General features: G+C 39.5%; 1 protein-coding gene across 2 annotated transcripts in view; it reads right to left on the bottom strand.

Moving 5' to 3' along the window:
• Positions 1–25848, bottom strand: part of UTRN (utrophin) — a 577632-nt gene that overhangs the window by 324872 nt on the left and 226912 nt on the right. For both annotated transcript variants that reach the window (XM_048844328.2, XM_048844327.2), the window contains 4 exons: positions 17141–17317; positions 11672–11860; positions 9458–9630; positions 858–1008 (listed from right to left, as the gene is read on the bottom strand). In XM_048844328.2, coding sequence (XP_048700285.2) covers positions 858–1008; positions 9458–9630; positions 11672–11860; positions 17141–17317 — 690 coding nt within the window. The remainder of the gene's footprint in view (positions 1–857; positions 1009–9457; positions 9631–11671; positions 11861–17140; positions 17318–25848) is intronic.

Below are 25848 nucleotides of genomic sequence, written 5' to 3'. Positions count from 1 at the left end.
TAGTACAGGATCTCTTTGTGCCTAGAACAGAACTGACTATGATTCCAGGAAGAGAAAGGAAATGCCCTAGAAGAAAACGCCCAACAGCACTAAGAACAAGAATAAAATTCAAGCAATACTCAGTGGATCATAAATTTCTCCTGTAAAACACAGGTATTTAACATTTGGATTTATAAAATATAGATATAGATATATATATAAATATAGATATCTGGTATTTATATAGGGTATTTTTTTATTTGGGGTTCATTTTAAAGTTATGCTTTAGCTTCTTGCTTTTAGCTAAAACCTTAATTTAATTTTGTAAACAGAAAAATTGCTTCCCCTTTCTTGGTGATACATGAGAAGAACCAGGAAAACAAAATCTGAAAAGGCAAAACTAAAGCAAATAAAATTACATTTTTCTGGAGTCTTTACACAGGACAGTTTTATAAAAACAAAACAATTGTGCTTGCTTTCTACTCAGAATGGAAAACTAAACCCTGCAATAGCCAATTATAGATATACTGATTATTTTTAAAAGTATACCCAATTAAGGACTACAGTACACATTAATTCTAATATATTTTTAAAAGTACCCAACTGAACCTTCATATAGGAAAAAAAAAAATCAATAGAAGACAGGGACAAAAGCCCTGTTTTCTAACCCCTGATTAAAAAACTTTAAAAAACAATTAACTGAAATTACAATCAGAAAAGCAATTTCAAGTTACACACAGACCTATTTTCCTGCGAAACTTTAGAGGACCACCACAATTTCAAGATATATTTTTATTCATGGGCAGATTTGAATTTTTGGCTCAAATCCATGCTCAACTTTTGTCAGCTTCCCTGTCCTTTGACTGAACGCCACGTACCTGCTGATGCATCCCAGCTGTCTCCAAATCCAGGCTACCATCTGCAGCATGGGCATCAGCCAGTAACCCTTCAGCTTCTGTTATCCACTGTGTGAGGTCATTGAGATCGCAATGGAACTGCCTCCAGTCTTCAATTGCTCTGTCAAAACAACTGTTGGGGAACAAGAAAGGGTTTCAAAATTACCTAGACTGTTTCAGGGAAAAGACATGGGCTGACCTATTTATATTTAATATGAAGAGTAGTTAATTCATAACAACTTGTCCTGCAAAATAAAAAGGCCTGATATATTACATTTAAGTAAGTCTTGTACACTGAACAGTTCCTGTCATTGCACTGACTGCGAAAACCAACCACGCAAACCATCACTGCCTTCTAAATTGAAGGAGCTGAGGGCAGGGCTGAGGAATATTTGGTTTCCATGACTGGGGAAATAAAGATTAATTAGCTGCAGCAAAACTGGTCTGCAGAACAATTTTTTAAAATAGTTCATACATCAGAGGGCATGAAAAATTAAATATGATTAATTGCTCAGCTTGGGTTTATTGCTCACAAAACCACGATTTCCTGCTGCCAGAAGCCTTAAAGAGTGAAGCTGATCTTCATCACACTGCACTGATTGTGAGTGTTACCACTCCACTTCCATTGGATCAGAAATAGACCTGCACACAGTAGGTCCCACAGACTTTAGTACACGGTAAGTTTCAATATATTTTACTTTTGCAGCATCATTAATGTTAAGTTTAACTTAAAAGGCAAACATTTTCTCTGGCATGCAAAAGGACAAGTAGAATAGTAGTATAAATGACGTTTTCATAGGAGCTAAAAGGACAGCGACAGTAGGCGGACACAGGAATTTTTTTTTTTAAATAAACCAAGAATATACTCTTCAGAAAACCATCTTAGCCAGGCACGTGACTTTTATAATTTGTTGAGTGCTGACGGTATCTCTGCACTGTGTAGTAGATAAGATCTCTGTCCCCAAAGGATTTACAGTCCACGTAAGACAAAGAATTCAGAAGAGACACAACACACTGATGGACAATATCATGTCTCACTTCAAAATACTGCATTTTGTTTGCCTTTACAAAATATAAAACAGAGGGCAGATATCCTCAGCTGGCATAAATCTGCATAGCTCCATTAATGGATCTGGAGTTGAGATCTGGTATGAATTTAAGAAGGCAGTTCATTTTTGAAGACCGAAATTAAGACATGGTACTAGTTTGCACAGTAGGAGTATGAACCATTTTTCCATAAACTTCAATAGGAGTTGGATCTAGAGTTCCACTAGAGAGGAAAACCTCAGTGCTTATGTATACAATGATATTTAATAAGAAATAAGTTTCACTTGTCTTTATATCATGAGATACCAAACCCTACAGATGTGAACCAATTTTAAACTGTGAACACAGCATCTTTTTGCCCATCTCAAATTTTTCTTTGGTTTCACACAACACTAATATATGTTTAATTCATCCTTATATTTTTGAATTCATCATTCTGACTGGCTGTCATAAATGTAAAGGGAAGGGTAAACCCCTTTAAAATCCCTCCTGGCCAGAGGAAAAATCCTCTCACCTGTAAAGGGTTAAGAAGCTAAAGGTAACCTCGCTGGCACCTGACCAAAATGACCAATGAGGAGACAAGATACTTTCAAAAGCTGGGAGGAGGGAGAGAAACAAAGGGTCTGTGTCTGTCCGTAGGCTGCTTTTGCCGGGGATAGATCAGGAATGGAGTCTTAGAACTTTCGTAAGTACTCTAGCTAGGTATGTGTTAGATTATGATTTCTTTAAATGGCTGAGAAAAGAATTGTGCTGAATAGAATGACTATTTCTGTCTGTGTGTCTTTTTTGTAACTTAAGGTTTTGCCTAGAGGGATTCTCTATGTTTTGAATCTAATTACCCTGTAAGATATCTACCATCCTGATTTTACAGGGGTGATTCCTTTACTTCTATCTACTTCTATTTCTATTAAAAGTCTTCTTGTAAGAAAACTGAATGCTTTTACATTGTTCTCAGATCCAAGGGTTTGGGTCTGTGGTCACCTATGCAAATTGGTGAGGATTTTTACCAAACCTTTCCCAGGAAGTGGGGTGCAAGGGTTGGGAGGATCTTGGCGGGGTAAGACGTGTCCAAACTATGTTTCCCAGTAAACCCAGTTAGAGTTTGGTGGTGGCAGTGGATATTCCAAGGACAAAGGATAAAATTAATCTGTACCTTGGGGAAGTTTTAACCTAAGCTGGTAAAAGTAAGCTTAGGAGGTTTTCATGCAGGTCCCCACATCTGTACCCTAGAGTTCAGAGTGGGGGAGGAACCTTGACACTGGCCATCTTTGTAGACAGATTTGGAGTACCTGTATAAATTCAGATATAAGCTTGATTTTATTGTATCCCATTAGGAAATACCAAATCTAACTTTTCAGTTATTTACTTGCTGTGATTTAAAAAGTTACAATTTGTAACGGAGGAGGAAAAGGACCTTGGAGTATTGGTTGATCATAGGATGACTATGAGCTGCCAATGTGATATAGCTGTGAAAAAAGCTAATGTCATCTTGGGATGCATCAGGAGAGGTATTTCCAGTAGGGATAAGGAGGTTTTAGTACCATTATATAAGGCACTGGTGAGACCTCACCTGGAATACTGTGTGCAGTTCTGGTCTCCCATGTTTAAGAAGGATGAATTCAAACTGGAACAGGTACAGAGAAGGGCTACTGGGATGATCCGAGGAATGGAAAACTTGTCTTATGAAAGGAGACTCAGGGAGCTTGGCTTGTTTAGCCTAACTAAAAGAAGGTTGAGGGGAGATATGATTGCTCTCTATAAATATATCAGAGGGATAAATACCAGAGAGGGAGAGGAATTATTTAAACTCAGTACCAATGTGGACACAAGAACAAATGGATATAAACTGGCCACTAGGAAATTTAGATTAGAAATTAGACGAAGGTTTCTAACCATCAGAGGAGTGAAGTTTTGGAATAGCCTTCCGAGGGAAGTAGTGGGGGCAAAAGATCTATCTTGCTTTAAGATTAAACTCGATAAGTTTATGGAGGAGATGGTATGATGGGATAACATGGTTTTGGTAATTAAATATTCATGGTAAATAGGCCCAATGGCCTGTGATGGGTTTTTAGATGGGGTAAGATCCAAGTTACCCGGGAAAGAATTTTCTGTAGTATCTGGCTGATGAATCTTGCCCATATGCTCAGGGTTTAGCTGATCGCCATATTTGGGGTCGGGAAGGAATTTTCCTCCAGGGCAGATTGGAAGGCCCTGGAGGTTTTTCGCCTTCCTCTGTAGCATGGGGCACGGGTCACTTGCTGGAGGATTCTCTGCTCCTTGAGGTCTTCAAACTACAATTTGAGGACTTCAATAGCACAGATATAGGTGTGAGGTCTTTTTTAGGAGTGGTGGGTGAAATTCTGTGGCCTGCATTGTGCAGGAGGTCGGACTAGATGATCATAATGGTCCCTTCTGGCCTAAATATCTATGAATCTATGAATTTTGATGGTTGCTGATTGAGTTAGATCTAATCTTTGCCAAGATGCATGCATATTTCCTGGCCTAGATTTTTTTTTTTAATGTTTGTTTTACTTTGTTTGTATGGCTTAGTTTTAACTACCAAGTTCAGTTAAATTGGGTTAGCTTACATCTTACAAGGATTGAAAGATAGGCTTATCTGGGCTTCAACTTGTAAACATGAATGATTCCCCCAAAATGAAATCTGTATATTGTAATGCAACCCATTTAGAAAATGAGCAACATTTAGTTTACATACAGCTTTAATCTAAAAAGTTTTGCAAACTGAGTATACTTTAGACAAGATCAGTGGTTCTCAACCTATTTACCCTTGTGGAATGCATACATAGCTTTCTGGGTGTTATGTGGGCAGCATCTACACAATATATATACTACCTGTATGGCCCTGAGGCTGTCACATGAGCCGCAGCTGTGTGTTAATTGGGCCACAAGCAGCCCACAGGTTTATGAACCATTGAACTAGGTACAAGCGTTCTTTCTTCAGAGATCACTGTTTATTGTTCATCTTTTAAAAGCCAATGAATGAGAACCTAACACCTTCTGATTTCTTCAAATAAACTGTTATAATATCCCAACAGTAACATTTTAAGAACCGTGGGCCTGGTTAGAGTACAAATGGCTCCTTCACATTAACATATACAGTGACTTTTACATTTAATTTATTCATCACAAAAAAAAAAAAATCAAAGAACACACGAACACATGGGGAAGTCAAAGCAGGTAATGGGAATTAGTGAAAAAAAGAAACCTTCCCAAACACACCTTACCTTAAGAAATTAACCCAGTAAAACGATCTCTACAACTAAATGGGAAAACTAGTTCTCTTTTATTGCCAGTGGAAACATTTGAACACCTAAGCAGGTCTCAATGCACTTGGTGAACACCCTTGGAGCTGATGACAGCTCGTAGGGAAGTACTGTGAGATGGGTCCCTGAAAAGAGCGGGAGGTGAATTGGATAACGTATCCCTCATTTACTGTGCTGAGCACCCACTTGTCTCACATGACATTTTCTCAAACTCAGTGGAAAAGGGACAGGCATGTTCCAAAGGCAGTTGATATAGTTAGTGTGCAGTCCTCAATGGAGCAGTCAAAATGACTGCATGAAGTTTGTGTTGTCTGGTAAGAAGGGCCTTCTGTAGATGAAGATGACTAATATCTTCAAGGAAGTCTTGACATTCGAGGAACTATATGACCTCTGCTAAAAAGAGGATCTACAGTAAGGGTGTGACCTAAACTGTTTATCTTAGTCACTGGAGTGTAAACTAATATACAAAGTATTGAACAGGAGTCTTTCAGTTTGCACCCAGTATTTTCTGTTTCAGGGTGGTAGCCATGTTAGGCTGTATCAGCAAAAACAACAAGGAGTCCTTATGGCACCTTAGAGACTAACACATTTATTTGCGCATAAGCTTCGTGGGCTAAAACCAATTTCATCTGATGCATGGAATGGAAAATACAGTAGAGATACATAAATACACAGCATTTGAAAAGATGCGAGTTGCCTTACCAAGTTGGGGGGGGGAGGGGGTCAGTGCTAATGAGCCAATTCAATTAAGGTAGAAGTGGGCTAGTCTCAACAGTTGATAAGGAAGGAAGGAAGGAAGGAAGGAAAAAATGACTTTTACGGTGCTAATGAATTCAGTGTAATCAAGGTGGCCCATTTCAAACAGTTGACAAGAAGGTATGAATATCAGCAGGGAGGAAAATTAGTTTTTGCAGTGACCTATGCAATTCCAGTCTTTATTCAGGCCTAATTTGATGGTGTCCAGTTTGCAAATTAATTCCAGTTCTGCAGTTTCTCGTTGGAGTCTGTTTCTGAAGTTTTTTTTTTGTTGTTGAAGAATTTTCACTTTTAAGTCTGTTATTGAGCATCCAGGGAGATTGAAGTGTTCTCCTATGGGTTTTTGAATGTTATAATTTTTGATGTCAGATTTGTGTCCATTTATTGTTTTGCATAGAGACTGTCCGGTTTGTCCAATGTACATGGCAGAGGGGCATTGCTGGCACATGATGGCATATATCACATTGGTAGATGTGCTGGCTGATGTGGTTAGGTCCTATGATGGCGTCCCTTGAATAGATATGCGGACAGAGTTGGCACTAGGGTTTGTTGCAGGGTTTGGTTCCTGGGTTAGTGTTTTTGTTGTATGGTGTGTAATTGCTGATAAGTATTTGCTTCAAGTTGGGGGGCTATCTGTGTCATTGCAAAATAGTTTAGACTCTTCAACACCCTTCAAATGGTAAAACTTCACCTATATTTTGCAGCTCTTTCAGAATGCCAGAAACCTGCAGCCAGGAAGAGTACATTGTGGAAATCACAATGTCACTGAACACAAGGCTGTATCAGCAATATCAGTAGCTGCCTGAAGGGATATACTGGCCATGAGATACCCCTCTGAAACTAGAGCCATAAACTGTTCTTTATATTCCTCTGGCAACTTGTCAACAAACTTTGAAATTGTAGAGAAATTAATAAATATATATTTAAACAAAAAAGCCTGACAGTTAGCCACTCTCTTTTGAAGAGAAACGGTAGAGTAAGTTTTTTGGTCACATAAATCCAGCCTCTTGAATTCTTTGTCTTTTGGATGGGACTAATGGGATCATTCATTAGTGACCATGACCACCAAGGAATCAGAAACTGGATGGAAAAAAATCAAAATCTTTTTGATCGATTTGATATTGTCTGTCCACACACTTGACCTTAGGTGATATAGAGGAGTCTGCCAGAGGGTTTTTGCCAGCTCCAGAAAGGCTTTATTAATAGGAAGGGAACCCCTTTCTGTGGGCAGGAGTTGGTAAAACATCAAGGATGCTGTGCAATTTTTTTTCTTGCACAATTTCCATGTACATTCCTAAGGAAGTGGCTACCCTCGCCATGAGGTTCTGGAAGACCTCTAAGGTCCTTCGGTGTGGGGTGGGGGAGGAGGGGAAAAGAGGAGATGTCCACTTTGGAGTGATGGCTTCATCTGCAGAAGATAATTAACTATGGGTAGGGAACATCCAGAGGTTCCTTCATCATTTCTCCTTCCTCCATAGGGTCCAGTACAGTGGGTGAAGGGATGGTAGCAGGATCATGGGTAGAGGTTTCCTGCACTGGGGGAGGAGTAGACTCTCTTTTAGAGTAAGATTTAGAATCCTTCAGCGCACCCCAAGACCAGTAAGACACTGCACTGCCTGAGTCATCCATGGTGGGAGACACCATGCTGGTGCCTCTTCATAAAAAAAACTAGCCCTGTTTCTTAGATCCTGTCTCTCCAATAACAGGTCTAATAGGGCAAACTGAAGACTTCTAAAGCAATAGAGTTTCCTCCCTTTCAGAGACCAGAGAAGAAATGTAGATTTCTTCAGAATAGGGAAGAGCAGTCCCATTGGTGCTCAACGTGGACTGGGAGACACCCACGAATACAACAAAAATGAGGATTCAGGTGGTTGGAATGCTGATAAAGTGGTCAGTTTAGATGATGTCAAAGGAGCCGGTGCAAGTGCTGCAGAAGTCACAGAGGTCCGTGAAAAAGACACAGAATCTGTGACTTTGAGACCTCCATGACAGATTCGCAGCCTTACTGATATTCTATGAAATTAAATAGGATTTTACTGACTTTTTTTTTTTAAAAAGAGACAACAATGGTACTTGCTTTTAATTATGTCACCAAAAAAAAAAATCCAGAAAAATATATTATGTACCAACAAAGCAAGGATGAAAGAAAATAAAAATTATATATATATATATTTCAGTCATGTGTATAGTATATCAGTCAAAATACTACCATGACTGGCACCCTATATATATATATATACACACACACACACACCATACAGAGAACAAGCAGCATGCATAAAGACATCCCTTTATGTAACAAATTGACAGAGGAGGATGGGGAGTAGTATTTTTAAATTTCTTCACGTGTTATAAGATGTGCATGTTTTACAGGGTGAGGGTTTAAAAAAAGTGTTCAAGACTTCATTTTCACAGTTACCCATTCTTGTTACCTCCATTCTCTCCCCTTTTAAATGCTGCAACTACAAATGAGCTCTTTCAATACTTTAAATTTACTAGTACAGCCCAGTTCAACTTGGGAACTACTGATTATAGAAATCGCAATCCTTAGTATTAAATGTTAGCAAGATCAGACCCTTCCAGTTTAATTAATGATAACTTCCTGAATTCCATTAGAACATTTTCACCGTTTTACAACCACAATGGAAACTTCTTATAAAAATGGTCCGTGCATTTCAAACAATATAGCAGTTTTACAAGTGATTAACTGTAACAGCCAGCTATTAAATTATCTTTTAAGTGTAAAACATCCTATAATTGTGTCCAACAGTTAGCTTTCAGTTTAAGATTTTTTTTAAAGAATTGAAAACATTCATATTTGCTCAGTGAAAATACATGAAATTTAACTTGTACTCAAAAACTGTAGTTCTAACATGCTTAGCCAATCAGAAAAGTTTAAAATACCTGAAAATTTATTATTGTTCATGTTAAACTAAACAGATCTCATCTGTTTTCTTATACATTTACTTAATTGTTCTTTCAGGATCACTCAGCTGGAAGCAATTTCTTCTTATTCAGCCACATTTCAATGTAAAAACATTTACATCACAGATTATTGCTGTTTATCATGCACACAGTGCCACAGGTGTATAGCATTTTACCAAACATTTAATATATATAAAAGACAACTCATAAAAACTTTTTGAAAACATATCCCATTCAACACATTCTCTATTAAACCAGAGCTTTGTAATATCCTTACAAAATAAAAGTTGCAAACATTTTGCTATAATGTAAGAATATTCTACACTATCAAGTAAACCAATCATTTAAGATATTCTAGCTAAGGCGGATATTTTTTTAATAAAAACCGCAATACAGTTTGTATGATAGCCAGTGTTAAATAATGTTCAAAATTATTTTGCAGCATTGAAATAGGAAGCGTACTGATTAAACTCTTTGATTAAGTTTTGTAAATAGTTAAAATTCTACAAACATAAAACAGTTACCAATATTCACATCAAAATATATTCCTATAAAATCAAACAGACTTACCACTTCTGATCATTGTACATCCTATTAATCCTGTCCCACTCTGCATTCAGCTGTGTTAGTGCATCTCCTATTTGAATTGCTTCAGGTCCAGATGCTTCCAGTATAACATCAGGTTGTTTCTCATGAATGACTGCAATCTGGTCCCCAAGTTTATCCAAAACGTCTTTTATGTTCTACAAGCACAGTGATGGCACCAACCCGTTAGTAAAGTCAACACCAGCAGGAAACAAGAATAGTCAATAGCCCCTTCAAAAAACATTGTGAATATTGCCAGTTGAATAACCAGAAATGTAAGACACTGGCTATCATGGGAGGAGCACCAGCAGTTGATAAATCAACAGAGAAAAACTGTTTTCAGTTGCACCTTTTTAATCGATCCTTTCCACAAGCTTATAAGACGACAACAGATATTTAAAGCCAATCGTTTTTTAAGTTAAGGGAACAAGTAGTATTAGAATGAACCTCACTTTTTCCTCTTATTCTTTTGAGCAAAGACTGCACTTGCAATACACTGAAGGTTAATTTATCTCTTTCTTCCTCGTCTCATAAGAAAAGGGATAGTTTAAATTACTCCCCACCTTACCTGACATACCCCGAACTGCATTAAAGTAATGTGAACATTTTAACTTTAAAGGACAAAAAGATTTCAGAGTTAATACTGCCAATTCCAAAGATATTGCAGTATTGTGTCTAGGTGTTACAGAACATTACACAGTTCTGGCACTATTTTGAGACTTCATGATCTAGATACAATGGCATATGGATGAAATAGCAGAATTGCCTTGTATTTATCAATTGTAGTTTCATCATTTCCACAAATCCCATACAAGTCTGCATGCTGTTTTTCTTCCAAATGTATTTTAAATAATGTGAGATTGTCAAAAAGAAAAATGTATGGGACACTATTACTTAAAACTATGATGAGCCTTTTTAAACCCATACAGTATTACTATCATCACTGGAATTCCTCCTCGGTGGGTGCACATATACAGCAAGGAGGGAATAGGGACTGAAAACAGCATCATCATCACAATGGATTAAAACACCCCACCCTGACAAGGCATGATGTTATAGTTATGTATGCTTTTGAAAACCTTTGGGTGAGTACCAGTAATTGCTTTTCTCAGTGAAACAATTCAGCAATTTTAATTCTCCCTTGCTCCAAAAACTAATAAATGGTACTAGTCCAGAAGTCCTCAGACTGAGGTCTGTAGAAAGCTGGTGAGTCACATGTTGCTAGATCTTTCTCCTTGTTTCCAGCTGCTTTTATAGAACTTCGTAAAGAAATTACAAAGACGCACCAGGACATGTATACAAGCAGCAGGCAACAAGCAGAAGCAGCAGTCAGCTTAGCTACCTCTGTTAGGGGACATTGCTACAAAGGGAAGCTTGTGCAGTGAATGGGAAACATCAAAAGGCAAAAAAACATGAATGGAACAGAGACGTATATGTGGGATGAGGAATGAAATGAAAAATAAAAGGAGACCAGCTATAAGTTTCAAAAACTTATAAAGTAAATGGGACTTAGACTCCTAAGTATCTAATTCACTTCTGAAAATGGTCTCAGGTGCTTTGGAAAATTTTACCCAGCAAGTTACTTTTTCAAAAACAACAATTAACGAAGTATGTAAGTATCCAATTGACTTCAATTGGAATGAGTTATGGGCTTAGGTGCTTTACTGAATTGGGACAGGAGTATTTTCAAGCTTAAAGTTAAACATTATTTGCAGTAAACTCAGCTATGAACAAATACTTTCCTAATACTTTTCCAAATAACAGCTACGGTTACTACAGGGATATGTGTATGAAATTACGATTGAGACAGTGGAAGGGAAGTTTACCCATTAGGCTCTCTCTCTTGAAATAAGATGTTGATCACATTGTGAAAAAAATTGGAATCCCTGTAGCAGTCAACATTTTAAACAGACAACTGTAAAATTTCACTGAAAGAAAACAACCACTTCTCACATCTCTACTTGCCATTTCAAACTTGAGTGTTCCAAACAGAGAGAGAGAAAATATGCACTGACACGTGACAGTTACGAACAGCAGCTACAGTGGGAAGGACACAAGTAGGATTTATTTATTATTTTCTTCATGATATATATTGAACCAGTACACTACACAAGTTGAAAATGTAACCACTGAATCATTTCTTGGTTTTCATCCTTTTTTGTTGCTCTTTTTGCAATACAACACTTAAATTTGCAATACCTTCAATGAGTCTTCCTGAGTAGAGAAGTCCTCATAGACACCAGTGTTTAGCTCTGGTGCATTCAGCAACAGTTCAACATCGGCCATAGCCAGCAAAACTCTGTTAATTTCAACGAGGTATTCATTAGGGAAAGGAGAAGCCATAATTCCTGATGGATAGTTGCCTTTTAACCTCAGGACAGGGATCGCCTAAAGAAACATAAAAGGTCATTTAATTATTTATTCTTCTCAATTTAATGCATTTTGGAAAAAGAAAAATCCAAAACAAAAAGGCTACTGTTACAAATGAAAAATTTCTACTATATTCAGAGTAGGCATTTTCTAAATTAAAAACAAAAGACATAAGAGTTCTTTCTATCATTCTCAAAATTACCCAATATCAGGATTATACCAGCAATTAATTAATTTATTTTTTAAATCCTTTTAAAAAAAAATCTTTTTAGTTCTCCCACCTTCATTTTTGTACCTCATGCCATAACACTTTCTCCCTGGACTCATGTTTACAGGAAACAAATGGAAAGAAAAGATAGTCTCTGCTTTCCTGGTTGTCAGTGCTTTACTGAAGACAAAACACAGTTGTAAATTTACTCCAGCACATCCCACCATTTTTCCTCCCTGTCTTCTTAGCACTTTTTGCTCCCTAAAGAATTTTTAAATATCCTCTTGTAAGTTTTAAGCTTTGCATGGGATGACTAAGGCCCTAAAAAGATTTAAAAGCATGTGAGCACTTTTCCAGCAAGTACTAAATATTCTTGCTGAAAGATGCTTACATGGTTTCCAGCATCAACATAGTTTGTGCCTCACTTTCCCTCATAATGACAAAATACTGCAACCGAGTGCCATATTTGTATGTATACAGCATCCACTGTATCCATTTTCCAGCCACAAAAGATTAGCAACTTCTGGGGCCTCTGGAATCATCTGATGTGGCTCCTATAGACCAGAATCTGTTTGGGTGAATTTCTAGTTAGCAGAGAGGGAAGCACTGGTGGTGGTAAAATGCAGCTTTCTTCTATGGCATGTGATATAGATGACATAAGTGCACTGGAGAGTTCCTGGAAATTAGCTCCAGGTGGCCTAGGTTACATCGTTGCCATATCTGGAAAAGACATGAAGCAGATTTTCCATGGGCTGAAGCATCCTGGAAATGGTTTCCTGTTTCAAAAGCTTGTTAAGGGACAGAGGACACTGTGTTGTCAGAGGACACTGAAAACACCAGAGCTTTAACATTAACCATAAAAATTAAAATCTTGCAATGAACATTCTCTGCTTCACCTGCTGTATGTAGAACACACTATCATGCTTACATGAAGCAAATGAGCTGACAAAACTGCCTGATGGTGCAATGAGTATCAGAGCTCTATATTATTTGCAAGTTCCTTTGTGTTTTGATCAAATGGCTTAGTAAGGAAATTGGAGAGGAAATGGAAGAGTTCTCTCTTATAAGTAAGAGGTTGTGCCAGTTTATTGAAGTGCCTACAGAACCAGTGTCCTATTTGAACTCCAATTCAATGCCAAATCTACTTGTCCCTTTTAAAATATATAACAGTCCCACAAGGTACTTTGGGGGGAGGTAGGGGAGAAGGTGAAGTGATGCTGACTGTAATATTCTAAAAAGTGTTCTTTGTAATGACAGCAGTGAGAACATTAGTAACTTCAATGCCTTTAATATTGCCTCCGCTGAATTGTGTAGACATATTGAATAGATCACTCTTAGTACCAACATTAAGGTTTGCTGCCAATTAGCATGATGGTAGAAACACATATCAGAAGAATTCATCTAAATTTTCATCCTGTGTCTACCACTCTATATATAAACCATAAAAAAATTCAAAGTTACTCTAAAATTCATGATTGGGGTTTTTGGTCAACTCACTTCAGGTGTTCAGCTACCAAAGCAGGGTAATTAACTGCACCAGTAACAGCATGAAGTGGCATTTTTTCTTTCCTTAAGCTATTAAAAGTGATCTTCAAAAAATACCTCTACTTACAAAAGGTCTCTTCCGCAGCTGGGTCTGCAATCCTTAGAACAGTATTGAGGAAGATCAGCTTTTTGTGCTCCACTCCAAATGGACAGACCAGTTATTCAATCTCAGGAAGACTGAAGGAAAACTGGCAACTTTTGCAATTGATTTCTGCATAGCTGCTGTTCATCTGTGATATTTTGCATTTTCTTCCTCCCATTGTGCGGCTAAATCTCTTACAGTTGCTCAAATCACTCAAACGACATCTGGCCTCCTCCTCATCCACTACCCAAATGTACTTCAATGGTCAGTGAGACAAACAAACAGCTCTCCTTCTCCCTTGATATAATAATTCTGTGTTTGATCAATAGCAGTGGCTGAGAACACACACTTGGGTCTTTCACTCTATGAACTTGTCAAGCTTAAAGTTGTATTCAATGTCTGGATATTTCTGGGCACCTTAAACACGTTGTTCAAATCTACTAGAACCCAGTGGGCATAATCTGCGTGGTCAAGAGTAAAAGAACCACAGAAGGGCACCTAGCTGTTGAATGAAATTTATCTCAGGTACTGAACACTTCTAAGGAAGGATGCCAAACTGCAGTGCTAGCACTGGACTGAAACTGGACCGTCAGGGCACTGCCACAAGACTACTAATTCATAACATGTTATGTCTCAGCCATTTATCATGCACAAAAAAAAAATCATGATGTACAAGCACAAAATTGGGTCTAATGCAATTGAGAGCATAGTTAAAACATAGGGGCTTAAAATAATCATAAGAACGGCCATACTGGGTCAGACCAAAGGTCCATTTAGCCCAGTATCCTGTCTTCCAATGCCAATTGCCAATGCCAGGTGCCCCAGAGGGAATGAACAAAACAGGTAACCATCAAGTGATCCATCCCCTATCCCCCATTCCCAGCTTCTGGCAAACAGAGGCTAGGGACACCATCCCTGCCCATCCTAGCTAATAGTCATTGATGGACCTATCCTCCAGGAGTTTATCTAGTTCTTCTTTATAATCTTGGCCTTCATAACTTCCTCTGGAAATGAGTTTCACAGGTTGACTGTGAGTTGTATGAAGAAATTCTTCCTTTTGTTTGTTTTAAACCTGCTGCCTATTAATTTCATTTGGTGGCCCCTAGTTCTTGTGTTATAGAATATCAGGGTGGGAAGGGACCTCAGGAGGTCATCTAGTCCAACCCCCTGCTCAAAGCAGGACCAATCCCCAATTAAATCATCCCAGCCAGGGCTTTGTCAAGCCTGACCTTAAAAACTTCTAAGGAAGGAGATTCTACCACCTCCCTAGGTAACGCATTCCAGTGTTTCACCACCCTCCTAGTGAAAAAGTTTTTCCTACTATCCAACCTAAACCTCCCCCACTGCAACTTGAGACCATTACTCCTTGTCCTGTCATCTTCTACCACTGGGAATAGTCTAGAACCATCCTCTCTGGAACCACCTCTCAGGTAGTTGAAAGCAGCTATCAAATCCCCCCTCATTCTTCTCTTCTGCAGACTAAACAATCCCAGTTCCCTCAGCCTCTCCTCATAAGTCATGTGTTCCAGACCCCTAATCATTTTTGTTGCCCTTCGCTGGACTCTCTCCAATTTAGCCACATCCTTCTTGTAGTGTGGGGCCCAAAACTGGACACAGTACTCCAGATGAGGCCTCACTAATGTCGAATAGAGGGAAACGATCACGTCCCTCGATCTGCTCGCTATGCCCCTACTTATACATCCCAAAATGCCATTGGCCTTCTTGGCAACAAGGGCACACTGCTGACTCATATCCAGCTTCTCGTCCACTGTCACCCCTAGGTCCTTTTCTGCAGAACTGTTGCCTAGCCATTCGGTCCCTAGTCTGTAGCTGTGCATTGGGTTCTTCCGTCCTAAGTGCAGGACCCTGCACTTATCCTTATTGAACCTCATCAGATTTCCTTTGGCCCAATCCTCCAATTTGTCTAGGTCCCTCTGTATCCTATCCCTGCCCTCCAGCGTATCTACCACTCCTCCCAGTTTAGTGTCATCCGCAAATTTGCTGAGAGTGCAATCCACACCATCCTCCAGATCATTTATGAAGATATTGAACAAAACCGGCCCCAGGACTGACCCCTGGGGCACTCCACTTGACACCGGCCAACTAGACATGGAGCCATTGATCACTACCCGTTGAGCCTGACAATCTAGCCAACTTTCTACCCACCTTATAATGCATTCATCCAGCCCATACTTCTTTAACTTGCTGACAAGAATACTGTGGGAGACCGTGTCAAAAGCTTTGCTCAAGTCAAGAAACAATACATCCACTGCTTTCCCTTCATCCACAGAACCAGTAATCTCATCATAGAAAGCGATTAGATTAGTCAGGCATGACCTTCCCTTGGTGAATCCATGCTGACTGTTCCTGATCACTTTCCTCTCATGTAAGTGCTTCAGGATTGTTTCCTTGAGGACCTGCTCCATGATTTTTCCGGGGACTGATGTGAGGCTGACTGGCCTGTAGTTCCCAAGATCCTCCTTCTTCCCTTTTTTAAAGATTGGCACTACATTAGCCTTTTTCCAGTCATCTGGGACTTCCCCCGTTTGCCACGAGTTTTCAAAGATAATGGCCAATGGCTCTGCAATCACAGCCGCCAATTCCTTTAGCACTCTTGGATGCAGCACATCCAGCCCCATGGACTTGTGCATGTCCAGCTTTTCTAAATAGTCCCTAACCACCTCTTTCTCCACAGAGGGCTGGCCATCTATTCCCCATGTTGTGATGCCCAGCGCAGCAGTCTGGGAGCTGAGAAGGAGTAAACAACACTTCCTTTTTTACACCCTCCACACTGGTCATGATTTTATAGACCTCTATCAGATATCAATACTGACCTTTGATGCAGTATCACAATAGTGGATAGGCACTGTTAGAAAAAACTCGCAACAATTACGCATATGCTGACTGCACAATTCTGTCGTGACAGACAGATCTAGAAAATTTATAAACCAGTACATGTGCATGCTACTATTTTCAGGGTGTCCCTATATGTTCATTTTGTTCACATGCTTTATTACTTCACCAACTTCAGTGATTTAATTCTGAAGACATAAATCCAGCTCTCTCTTCTGCAGCCATGCAGGTCTCCCCGGCCTTGGAACCAGTGTGCTTCTGCTGCAGAAGGAGAGGGCCGTCTCTTTGCATCATCTGCATCATCATCCTTGCTCTCTTCAAAATCTTTCCTCAGCAGAGCACAAGGTGTAAAAGAAGACTGAGAATGGACAAATGCCTAAAAGTCATGTAGGACAACTAAGGTGCACTAACCCACATGCTGTGGTTCTGCAGCTACCTCCATGGCAGAGGATGAAGGATGCTACAAATTATTGCAGCACGCATGCCAGTATGCACTGGCCAAATGCAAGGCTCTGGATTTCATTCAAATGGATAGTTCTTTTGACTTATCTTTCTGTCCTGCTGCATTATAACATACAATTGTTTACCTTCCATTAGTAAAAAAGCTTACCTGGGATTTGAACTGCATCTGTTGACATTCAGCAAACTGGGTTTCAACTTGTTGCCAGCGCTGACAAACATTAGTGTGCTCTGCTTCGCCAACTGGGCCATATTGGGACAGGTTGCTGCTCTTCTTCTGCAAAGCAGTGAATTCCTCGCGGTGCTGTTCGAGCTCCTGAAGCAGTTCCTGCAGAGTACACCTAATTACAGCTGGCTGCAATCACTGAAAAGTTATTTCCCCCTTTTCACGCATCATTCAATGGGTAAACACACCAGAGTGGTGTATGTATATTACTACACTACTGCTTTATATATTCAGCTTTTCTCCTCCTTAAATGTGGAGATGCAGAACCAAGAAGGCCTGGGGAGGAACGGTAATTTCTGCCTCACGTAATTATGTCCCTTGCAAGTTGGCTCACTCCAGCTAAATCTCATGTAAATCTGGTGTTTTTCTTTTTAAAAAATCGTAAGCATGGAAATTTGGTGCCCAACTTTATCTTAAGCACCAACAGATAAAAAGCAAATCAAAGATCAAGTGGTTGAGCTATTGCCTTGGAAGAGGTGACTGGATGACCTAATTGTCTTTTCCATCTCTAATTTCACTGCTGAAAGGACAGGTTTATTAAACGTTTTGACCCATATCCTCAAAGATATCTAAGGAGTCTAACCCTTATTGCTGTCAAGGGAGATAAGCACCTAAATACCTTTGAGGATCTGGGCATCTCTCCTTACAAAATACACATCTTCAATATGAATGGAGAATACTCACTCAGAGCATATATTTTATACAATAAGGTACCTCAGTTAATCAAGCTTCCACTGTATTCCCATCTTTGCAAATAAACATCCTGTTGGTCAGGGAAATCCAGCATTTCAAACCACTCTTGCCATACACACTGAATTCTGGAAACAGGCTTTTTCATTTGAGTATTGAGATTGCTGTGTCAGTTTTACATGCTCATCCAAGTTAAATCTATGCAATCAGTTAGTGCACAAATTTTCTACTTAACTACTGCGAAAGAAATTGCTCACATTTATGAAATCCTGAGGTCTTTTTAAGTAAGATGAATAACAAATACAGAATAAGAGGAAAAATGGAGAGCTTTACTTAACTATGAGAGAATATTACTTATGAGCCTCTGGTGGCTGTGTTCTGACCCAATTAAATGTCAACACCAGTGTATCAGGAAGAGAACAGCATGAATACCAGCAGCAAATTCCCTTTCAATCTGTAAAATGATCATTTGTTCATGTCAAATAATTTTCTAAATCTTGGGGGTGAGGGAGGGGAGTAATCTCAAGAACTTTAGTCCACTAATTTCCTCCTGCAATTTAAGAATTCATTTGCCTTTATCTCAGCTAAATCATAGGGTATAGCAAGGTAGGAAGAAAATCTAAATGAGAACCATCCTCTTGAAATTGAAAGCGATTTTAAAAAAATGCCTTCACACTGAAGATCCAGCTAGAAAAAAGCTCAGGGAAAGTTTTATGAAAGCTATAAACTCCTGATTTATGCTTCTCCAGACCATATATATTTCAAATAAACTTTGTTTCAGTATGGGTGGGCAAGGGACACATAGCATATCATCAATATTTCAGGAAAGACTATCAGCCATTCTATAGAATAAGCGTATACAATCCTAAGTGGGTAGAGTCCATCCCACGCCTAACAAAAGTATACATTTATTGAGTGTTAAAGTCTTCCCCTTCCTTGGCCCTGGTTTAGTAACAGAAAGGTAACTCTTAAGTAATACTATATGAAACCCAAGTCTAAGCTTTCTTCCCAGGCTTATCTAATCCGAGAGTTGTTTCCCTCAAACTTGCCCATTCCAAATACTAGCTCCATCTTCTTGAGCGCTTATCTCATGGTTGCATATTGAGCTAGCTGCATCAGTGAGTTAACAAAACTCACCGAACACTTTCCAATCAGGATCGAACCAGAAGTTGGAAATGCATCAGGCAAACACTGGCAGCTTAGCAGAGAGTTGTGTCAGGTTTCTAAACTGGGATACTTCCAGGGATTTTTCCTCTTCCGCATAAAGCATCCTTACTGAGATCACAGGCACACAAAGAATCAAAATGTTTGCCCTTGCTGGGGGGAGGGAGGAGAAATTAAATGCTTTATCAGGTGATTCAGCATTTTTCTAGTTTCAGGATCAGACTGTCCGTTGGCTCCATAGGAACTCTATGGCAACTGGGTTCATCTTGACTGATCTTTCTTGGGAGCACAATTTCTCACTTCAGAAATGTTGACATTTAAAAAAAAAAAAGCCTCAGGGGACATACTTGCTAGCAAGAGTTCAAGATCACTCAACTAAACAGATAATACACAAGCCACAAAAACAAACCTCTGGAAGTGGAAGTTTACACTCTACTCAAAGCGCACCTCAGTATCTAAAGTCTGGGGGTAAAAGGGTATGAAGCAATATCGGCACTATACTATCTGAGTTTTAGATCATTACATTCAAACAGCTCATCCTCTCTGTAAATCCAACTGATTTAACAATACTGGTTACATCTGGAAGCTAGATGATGTTTTCAAATAGAGTAACTGATTGTGAGCAACCAACCTCCACATGAAAATTCTGGTCTATCAACATTCTGTGCTACGTACATACATTCCTACATGATTTTTTACATACAGGAGCCACCTTAAAAATTTACTAATTGCTTTATTATTTAAATGCCTTTGATTCAGGAAAGCATCCTGTTCAGCAAAGCACTTTAGCATGGGTCCCCTGAGTACTCAAATTATGAGTAGCTGTTTTGTCTGTACTAAAGCCACATGTATCCTTATCCCATATTGAACCCACATTTGCCCTCCTCCCACTGAGCATTCATAGATGCACGGACCTCCCTCCTCTCCCACTGTCTACTCCAGAACTCACTGCATGAGGCAAGTCAATGCTATAAAATCTCTGAAGGCTGCAGAGGTGCCTTTTTCCTTTCTTCTCAGTGAAGATTCCACCTTCCTATCAATAGGTCCTTGCGTAGAAAAATTACTCTTTGAAGGATCCTTTGTTAGGGAAGAGAAAGCTGGGATGCTTGATGCCAGTTTTGCTTCAGTCTTCACTAAAAAGGTTAATGATGACCCAATACTCAACCCAATTAATATTAACAGGGGGAAGGAATGCAAGACAAAATAGGGAAAGAACAGATTAAAGAACATTTAGGTAAATCAGATGTATTCAAATCAGCAGGGCCTAATGAAATTCACCCTAGGGTACTTAAGGAACTAGCTGAAGCAAGCTTGGAGCTATTAGCAATTATCTTTGAGAACTTCTGGAGGATGGAAGAGGTCCCAGAAGACTCGAGAAGGGCAAACATAGTATCTATCTTTAAAAAGGGGAACAAGGAGGACCTGGGGAATAATAGACCAGTCAGACTAACTTCAATATCTGGAAAGATACTGGAACAAATTATCTAACAATCAATTTGTAAGCACCTCAAGGACAATAAGTTTATAAGGAATAGTCAGCATGCATTTGTCAAGAACATATCATGCCAAACAAACAATTTCCTTCTTTGATAGGATTACTGACTGAGTGGATAAGGGGGAAGCAGAACACGATATACCTTGATTTTAGAAATGTGTTGGACATATTTGCTTATGAGAATGTCATGTGGAACTGAGGGAAAGGTGGTCTAGATGAAATTACTATAAGGTGGTTGAAAGACTACACTCAAACAGTAGTTATCAACGGTTTGCTGTCAGACCGGGAGGGTGTACCTAGTGGGGTGCAGAGGTCAGTCCTGGGTGTGGTTCTAGTCAATATTTTCATTAATGACTTGGATAATGGAATAGAGAGTACATTTACAAACTTTGCAGATGACACCAAGCTGGGAAGGATTGCAAGCACTTTGGAGGACAGGTTTAAAACTCAAAATTACCTTGACAACGTGGAGAACTGGTCTGAATTCAACAAGATGAAATTCAATAAAGACAAGTGCGAAGTACTTCACTTAGGAAGGAAAAATTAAATGTACAACTACAAAATGGGGAAGAACTGGTGAAAAGGATCTGGGAGTTATAGCAGATCACAAACTGACTGTGAGCCATTAATATGATGCAGCTGCAAAAAAAGGCTTATATGATTCTGGGGTATATTGAAAGGATCGTTGCATATAAGACATAGGAAGTAATTATCCCACTCAGCACCGGTGAGGTCCCAACTGGAGTTCAGTGTCCAATTCTGGGCAACACATTTTAGAAAAAGATGTGGACATATTTAAAAGAGTGTAGAGGAGACTAACAAAAAATGATAAAAGAAGATTTAGAAAACCTGACCTATGAGGAAAGGTTAAAAAAGCTGGGCATGTTTAGTCTTGAGAAAAGACGACATGGGGGGACTGGACACCAGTCTTCCAACGTGTTATCAAAAGGATGATGTTCAGTTGTTTTCCATGTCCACTGAAAGTAGGACAAGAAGTATATGGGCTTAATCTGCAGCAAAGTAGATTTAGGTTAGATATTAGGAAAAACTTTCTAACTAGGATAGTAGTTAAGGTCTGGAACCGGCCTCCAAGGGAGGTCATGGAGTCCCTATCATTGGAAGCTTTTAAAAACAAGTTGGACAAACACCTGTCAGGGATGGTCTAGATCAGTGTTTCTCAAACTTTTGTACTGGTGATCCCTTTCACACAGGAAGCCTCTGAGTGTGACCGCCCCTTATAAATTAAAAACCCTTTTAAAAATATTTACCACCATTATAAATGCTGGAGGCAAAGCAGAGTTTGGGGTGGAGGCTGACAGCTCGCGACCCACTATGTAATAACCTTGCAATCCCCATAGCACTGGTGCTGGACTTGATGATGTCTCAAGGTCCCTTCCAGCCCTATATTTCTATGATCTCTGGAAGGGTAGTCAGACTGGATTTGTTTTGAAGTACATTAAAATGCAGCCTTGTTCGCCTGTATAAGGTCTTAAGATTTTGTGGGAAATTATATTTCCCGGCACTGAGTGGAAGCAGTTCTTCATCCCACAAGGAGACCTAAGACTCCATTGGTTTACTCGTTTGTGGCTTGCTTCCTCTCAGAGATTCTCTGTCAGGAATGCACAGTATAGAAAAATCCAGAGAACTGGAAGGGACCCTTGGGTGAATGGTGAAGATCTGAAATCTGTGCTGAGAGGCCCCCCACTGTCTTTCCTGTCCAAACCCATCTGGACTCAGTGTCCGAAAGGGATATGGGCAAGGTGAAAGATTACAATGGCTCACCTCAAGATTAGACAACCTCAGGAGTTCTTTAGCTATGAGATTTGTCCTTTGTTTGATGGGAAGCCTTAAGAGGCTCTTTGTAAAGTATGAGGGGGAGGAGATTGATCCTCTTGGGAATAAGCTGCTGTCTGACATGCAGGGAGATCTTAAGCATCCTGTGAAGTAAATATAGTCCCATTTTAATATGGCTTGTCTCAGGGTGCCTGCCCCCTGGTGCAGCAGTAAACCCAGACGGGTCATGCACATAGGCAGGAGTGATTAATGAAGTACCTGATAGAGCAACCAGATACAGGTTCAGCTAACAGATGTTGGGACTTAGAGTCCATCATTAACAGCCCACTGATCCTGCAGGTACACAATAGAAGGTTAAATGAGTTAAAATGCCCATCTAAAGGGGATTACCATTAATGTGAACCTGAAACCTTAATGTAGCTATCACGATATACAAAGTCGCTAAGGACAGCAGACCAGCTCTTATAACCTTATGGCTGTCATAGGTAGCTGATGCAATGGGGCACTTAATGACATGTATCACATTAATATTTCATGCTGTATAGGTCTCATTCGGAGCATGAACATTCCCCATCCCCCTCTTTAATTGGTCCTGGGTTTAAAAAGTTACTGAACAATTAAAGAGATTGATTGGTTTTAATTATGAAGCTTCATAACCAGAAATTCAGAACTAACTTCACAGATTGCCTAACCCCCAAGCTTGTCCAAGAAAGTACTTACTCCTTCACAGGGCTTTTCATTGTTACTGCATAAAATATTAAACTAATTGTCATATCAGCCAAACTATCTTGGTAGGATGAAAAGGAGAAATAGAAAAAAGAATTCGTAACCTCAGCACCTAAACACACAGATTTCTGGACAGGAACTAAATCAATAAATAGTGTCTTAGCGGAAAGTCCTCTCAGATTATTTGGGAACTTCTAGCTGTTTGGGAATCTAACTATTACACACAATAGAATTCTCATAAGTAATATTTCACCCTTTGTAGTTAAATATTAATTCTCAGACAAAAATTATCTTTAAAGAATTATGAGGTTACAAAGTGAAGTACTCAGAAGTTTGCACATGAAAGTGAAAGTTGCTTATGCAACCTAAACTGCACCCTCTTTTGCATGTACCTTGATAGTCCATGTTTTTTACATGATCACATACTAGTACTCAAATAATGCAAGACATCAGAATCATATTATTTTATACTACCTTGAGTAAGTGTACAGAACTTTATGCATAATGTAAAAAAATTAGTATTCTCAAAGTTTAAGAGAAATTATTTCATATGTTTAATATCTAGGTTTCATTTTTATATTCCACTGAATTACAGAATATATCATTTTTCTTTAGAAAATTAGCACACAATCCAGCAAAGATTTACGCACGTGCTTAACTTTACACACACTGAGTATCCCCACAAACTTCAATGAGACTTTTTATATTGTGTAAAGTTAAGTACACATATAAGTCTTTATACGATCAGGGCCTGACATATTAATATTTGTTTAAAAAAAGAGGAGAAACCTAAGAAAAATATTATACCTATTTCCAAGTTAAAATTAACAGAAAATAAATTTATGGGGATTTAGTATGTAATTACTTCTTTAGACAAATTTCTTCTTAAATTGCGTATAAATGTGAGGAAGGGGTCCCCAAAATTGATGGTATCATGTTCCCCTGTACTTTTATCCGTATGAAAATGGTTTGTTTCCTTCTTCCAGTATTTGGTGTGAATGTACCCTTCATATTCTGTTTATGTTATATGCACACACTTTTAACACCATTTATACATGGCTGCATAGAATCCTGATGCTGCAAAGAGTTCTCTATGACACAGTGTTTCCCATGCCACCAGCTCCATTAACTTCAGTGAGCTATTCATATGCAGCTCATTGGAGAACTGAGACCACATTTACATTTTATTTACAGTAAAGCTATTACATTGTAATAGGATTTAAACAGGACCACCCAAACCCAATCAATTCAGTAGCTCTTTACAGAGTAAAATTCAAATTTATGAAGAGGACCATAATAAAATACAATAAAAAATAGATACGGTAATACAAAAATCTCTTTAAATACATATATTTCAAATTTTAAGAGATACATATGTACATGTATATTAAAACTGAATGCAATTAGAACGAATGGGTGCCGCTGGAGGATGGTGGGTACATAGCTTTACAGCGCTCTTCCTCACCTCCTACAGTCCACAATCATCAGCAGCTGGATTGCTTCCCCCCCTCCCCCATTTAACATTCGACAGATATTATTCTACAACTCTTTTCTTTTAATACGTTTATGGATGCTGCACCATCTCCAGACATTCTAAGAAATCCTAAAAGGTACAAGCTGTCAAATCGCCCTCTTGCAGCCAAGATGGCCAACTAGGGAGAGGCTTCCCTTCTGAGACTAGATGAAATTATGGACTGGCTAAAAATAAATTTCAAGTGAACAAACTATCTTGAGAAAAATATCTGAAGACGTAACAGATCAAAAATATTACTAGTACACATCAAGCTAATTTGCAAAGTTTGGTATCAAGATTAGAGGAAGCTGAGAACCTTAACTAGAGACAGCACTGAACACTTGCCTGTAATAAGTATTTATATACAAAAAAAAAACCGGTTACTTACCTTCTTGTAACTGTTGTTCTTCGAGAGGTGTTGTTCTCATCCATTCCACATTAGGTGTGCTCGCGTCACGTGCACAAGCGTCGGAAACTTTTTCCCTTAGCGGCTCCCGTCGGGACCCCCTGAGTGGCCCCACTGCGCCGTGCATATATACCGCTGCCAACCTAACCCCCCCGAGTTCCTTCTTGCCAGCAACTCCGACAGAGGGGTAGGAGGGTGGGAAATGGATGTGAACACCACATCTTGAAGAACAGTTACGAGAAGGTAAGTAACTGTTTTTTTCTTCTTCGAGTGCTTGTTCACATCCATTCCACATTAGGTGAATCACAAGCTTACCTCTGGAGGAGGGTAGGAGTCACAGAACAACTGCTCAGAGGACCGCTCTGCCAACTGCCGCGTCCTCTCTGGCCTGATGGTTGACCGCGTAGTGGAGGTGTGCTCCGAGGACCAGGTGGCTCTCTGCAGATCTACTGGATTGGGACCTGTGCCAGGAAAGCCGTGGAAGTCGCTTGCGCCCTGGTCGAGTGGGCCCTGACCGCCAGGACCAGAACACCTGCGAGCTCACAGCACGCCTGGATGCAGCTTGTAATCCAAGACGAGATCCACTGCGCCGACTCAGGGAGGCCGTTCATCCTCTCTTCTATGGCCACGAACAGCTGCACGGATTTATGAAAGGGCTTGATGCACTCCAAATAGAACGCCAGGGCTCAACGGACATCCAGGGTGTGTAGGCTGTGGTGACTCGGGTCCGTACAGGGTTTTGGAAAAAACACTGGCAGACAAATGTCCTGGCCCAAATGGAATTGGGAGACCACCTTAGGGAGGAACTTGAGGTGCGGTCGGAGCTGCACCTTATCCTTGTGAAA

This window comes from Caretta caretta, chromosome 3 (assembly GCF_965140235.1).
Source record: "Caretta caretta isolate rCarCar2 chromosome 3, rCarCar1.hap1, whole genome shotgun sequence".
In the NCBI taxonomy this organism is placed as follows: Eukaryota; Metazoa; Chordata; order Testudines; family Cheloniidae; genus Caretta; species Caretta caretta.
The sequence above is the reverse complement of the archived record's forward strand: the minus strand, read 5'-3'. Positions and strand labels throughout refer to the sequence as shown.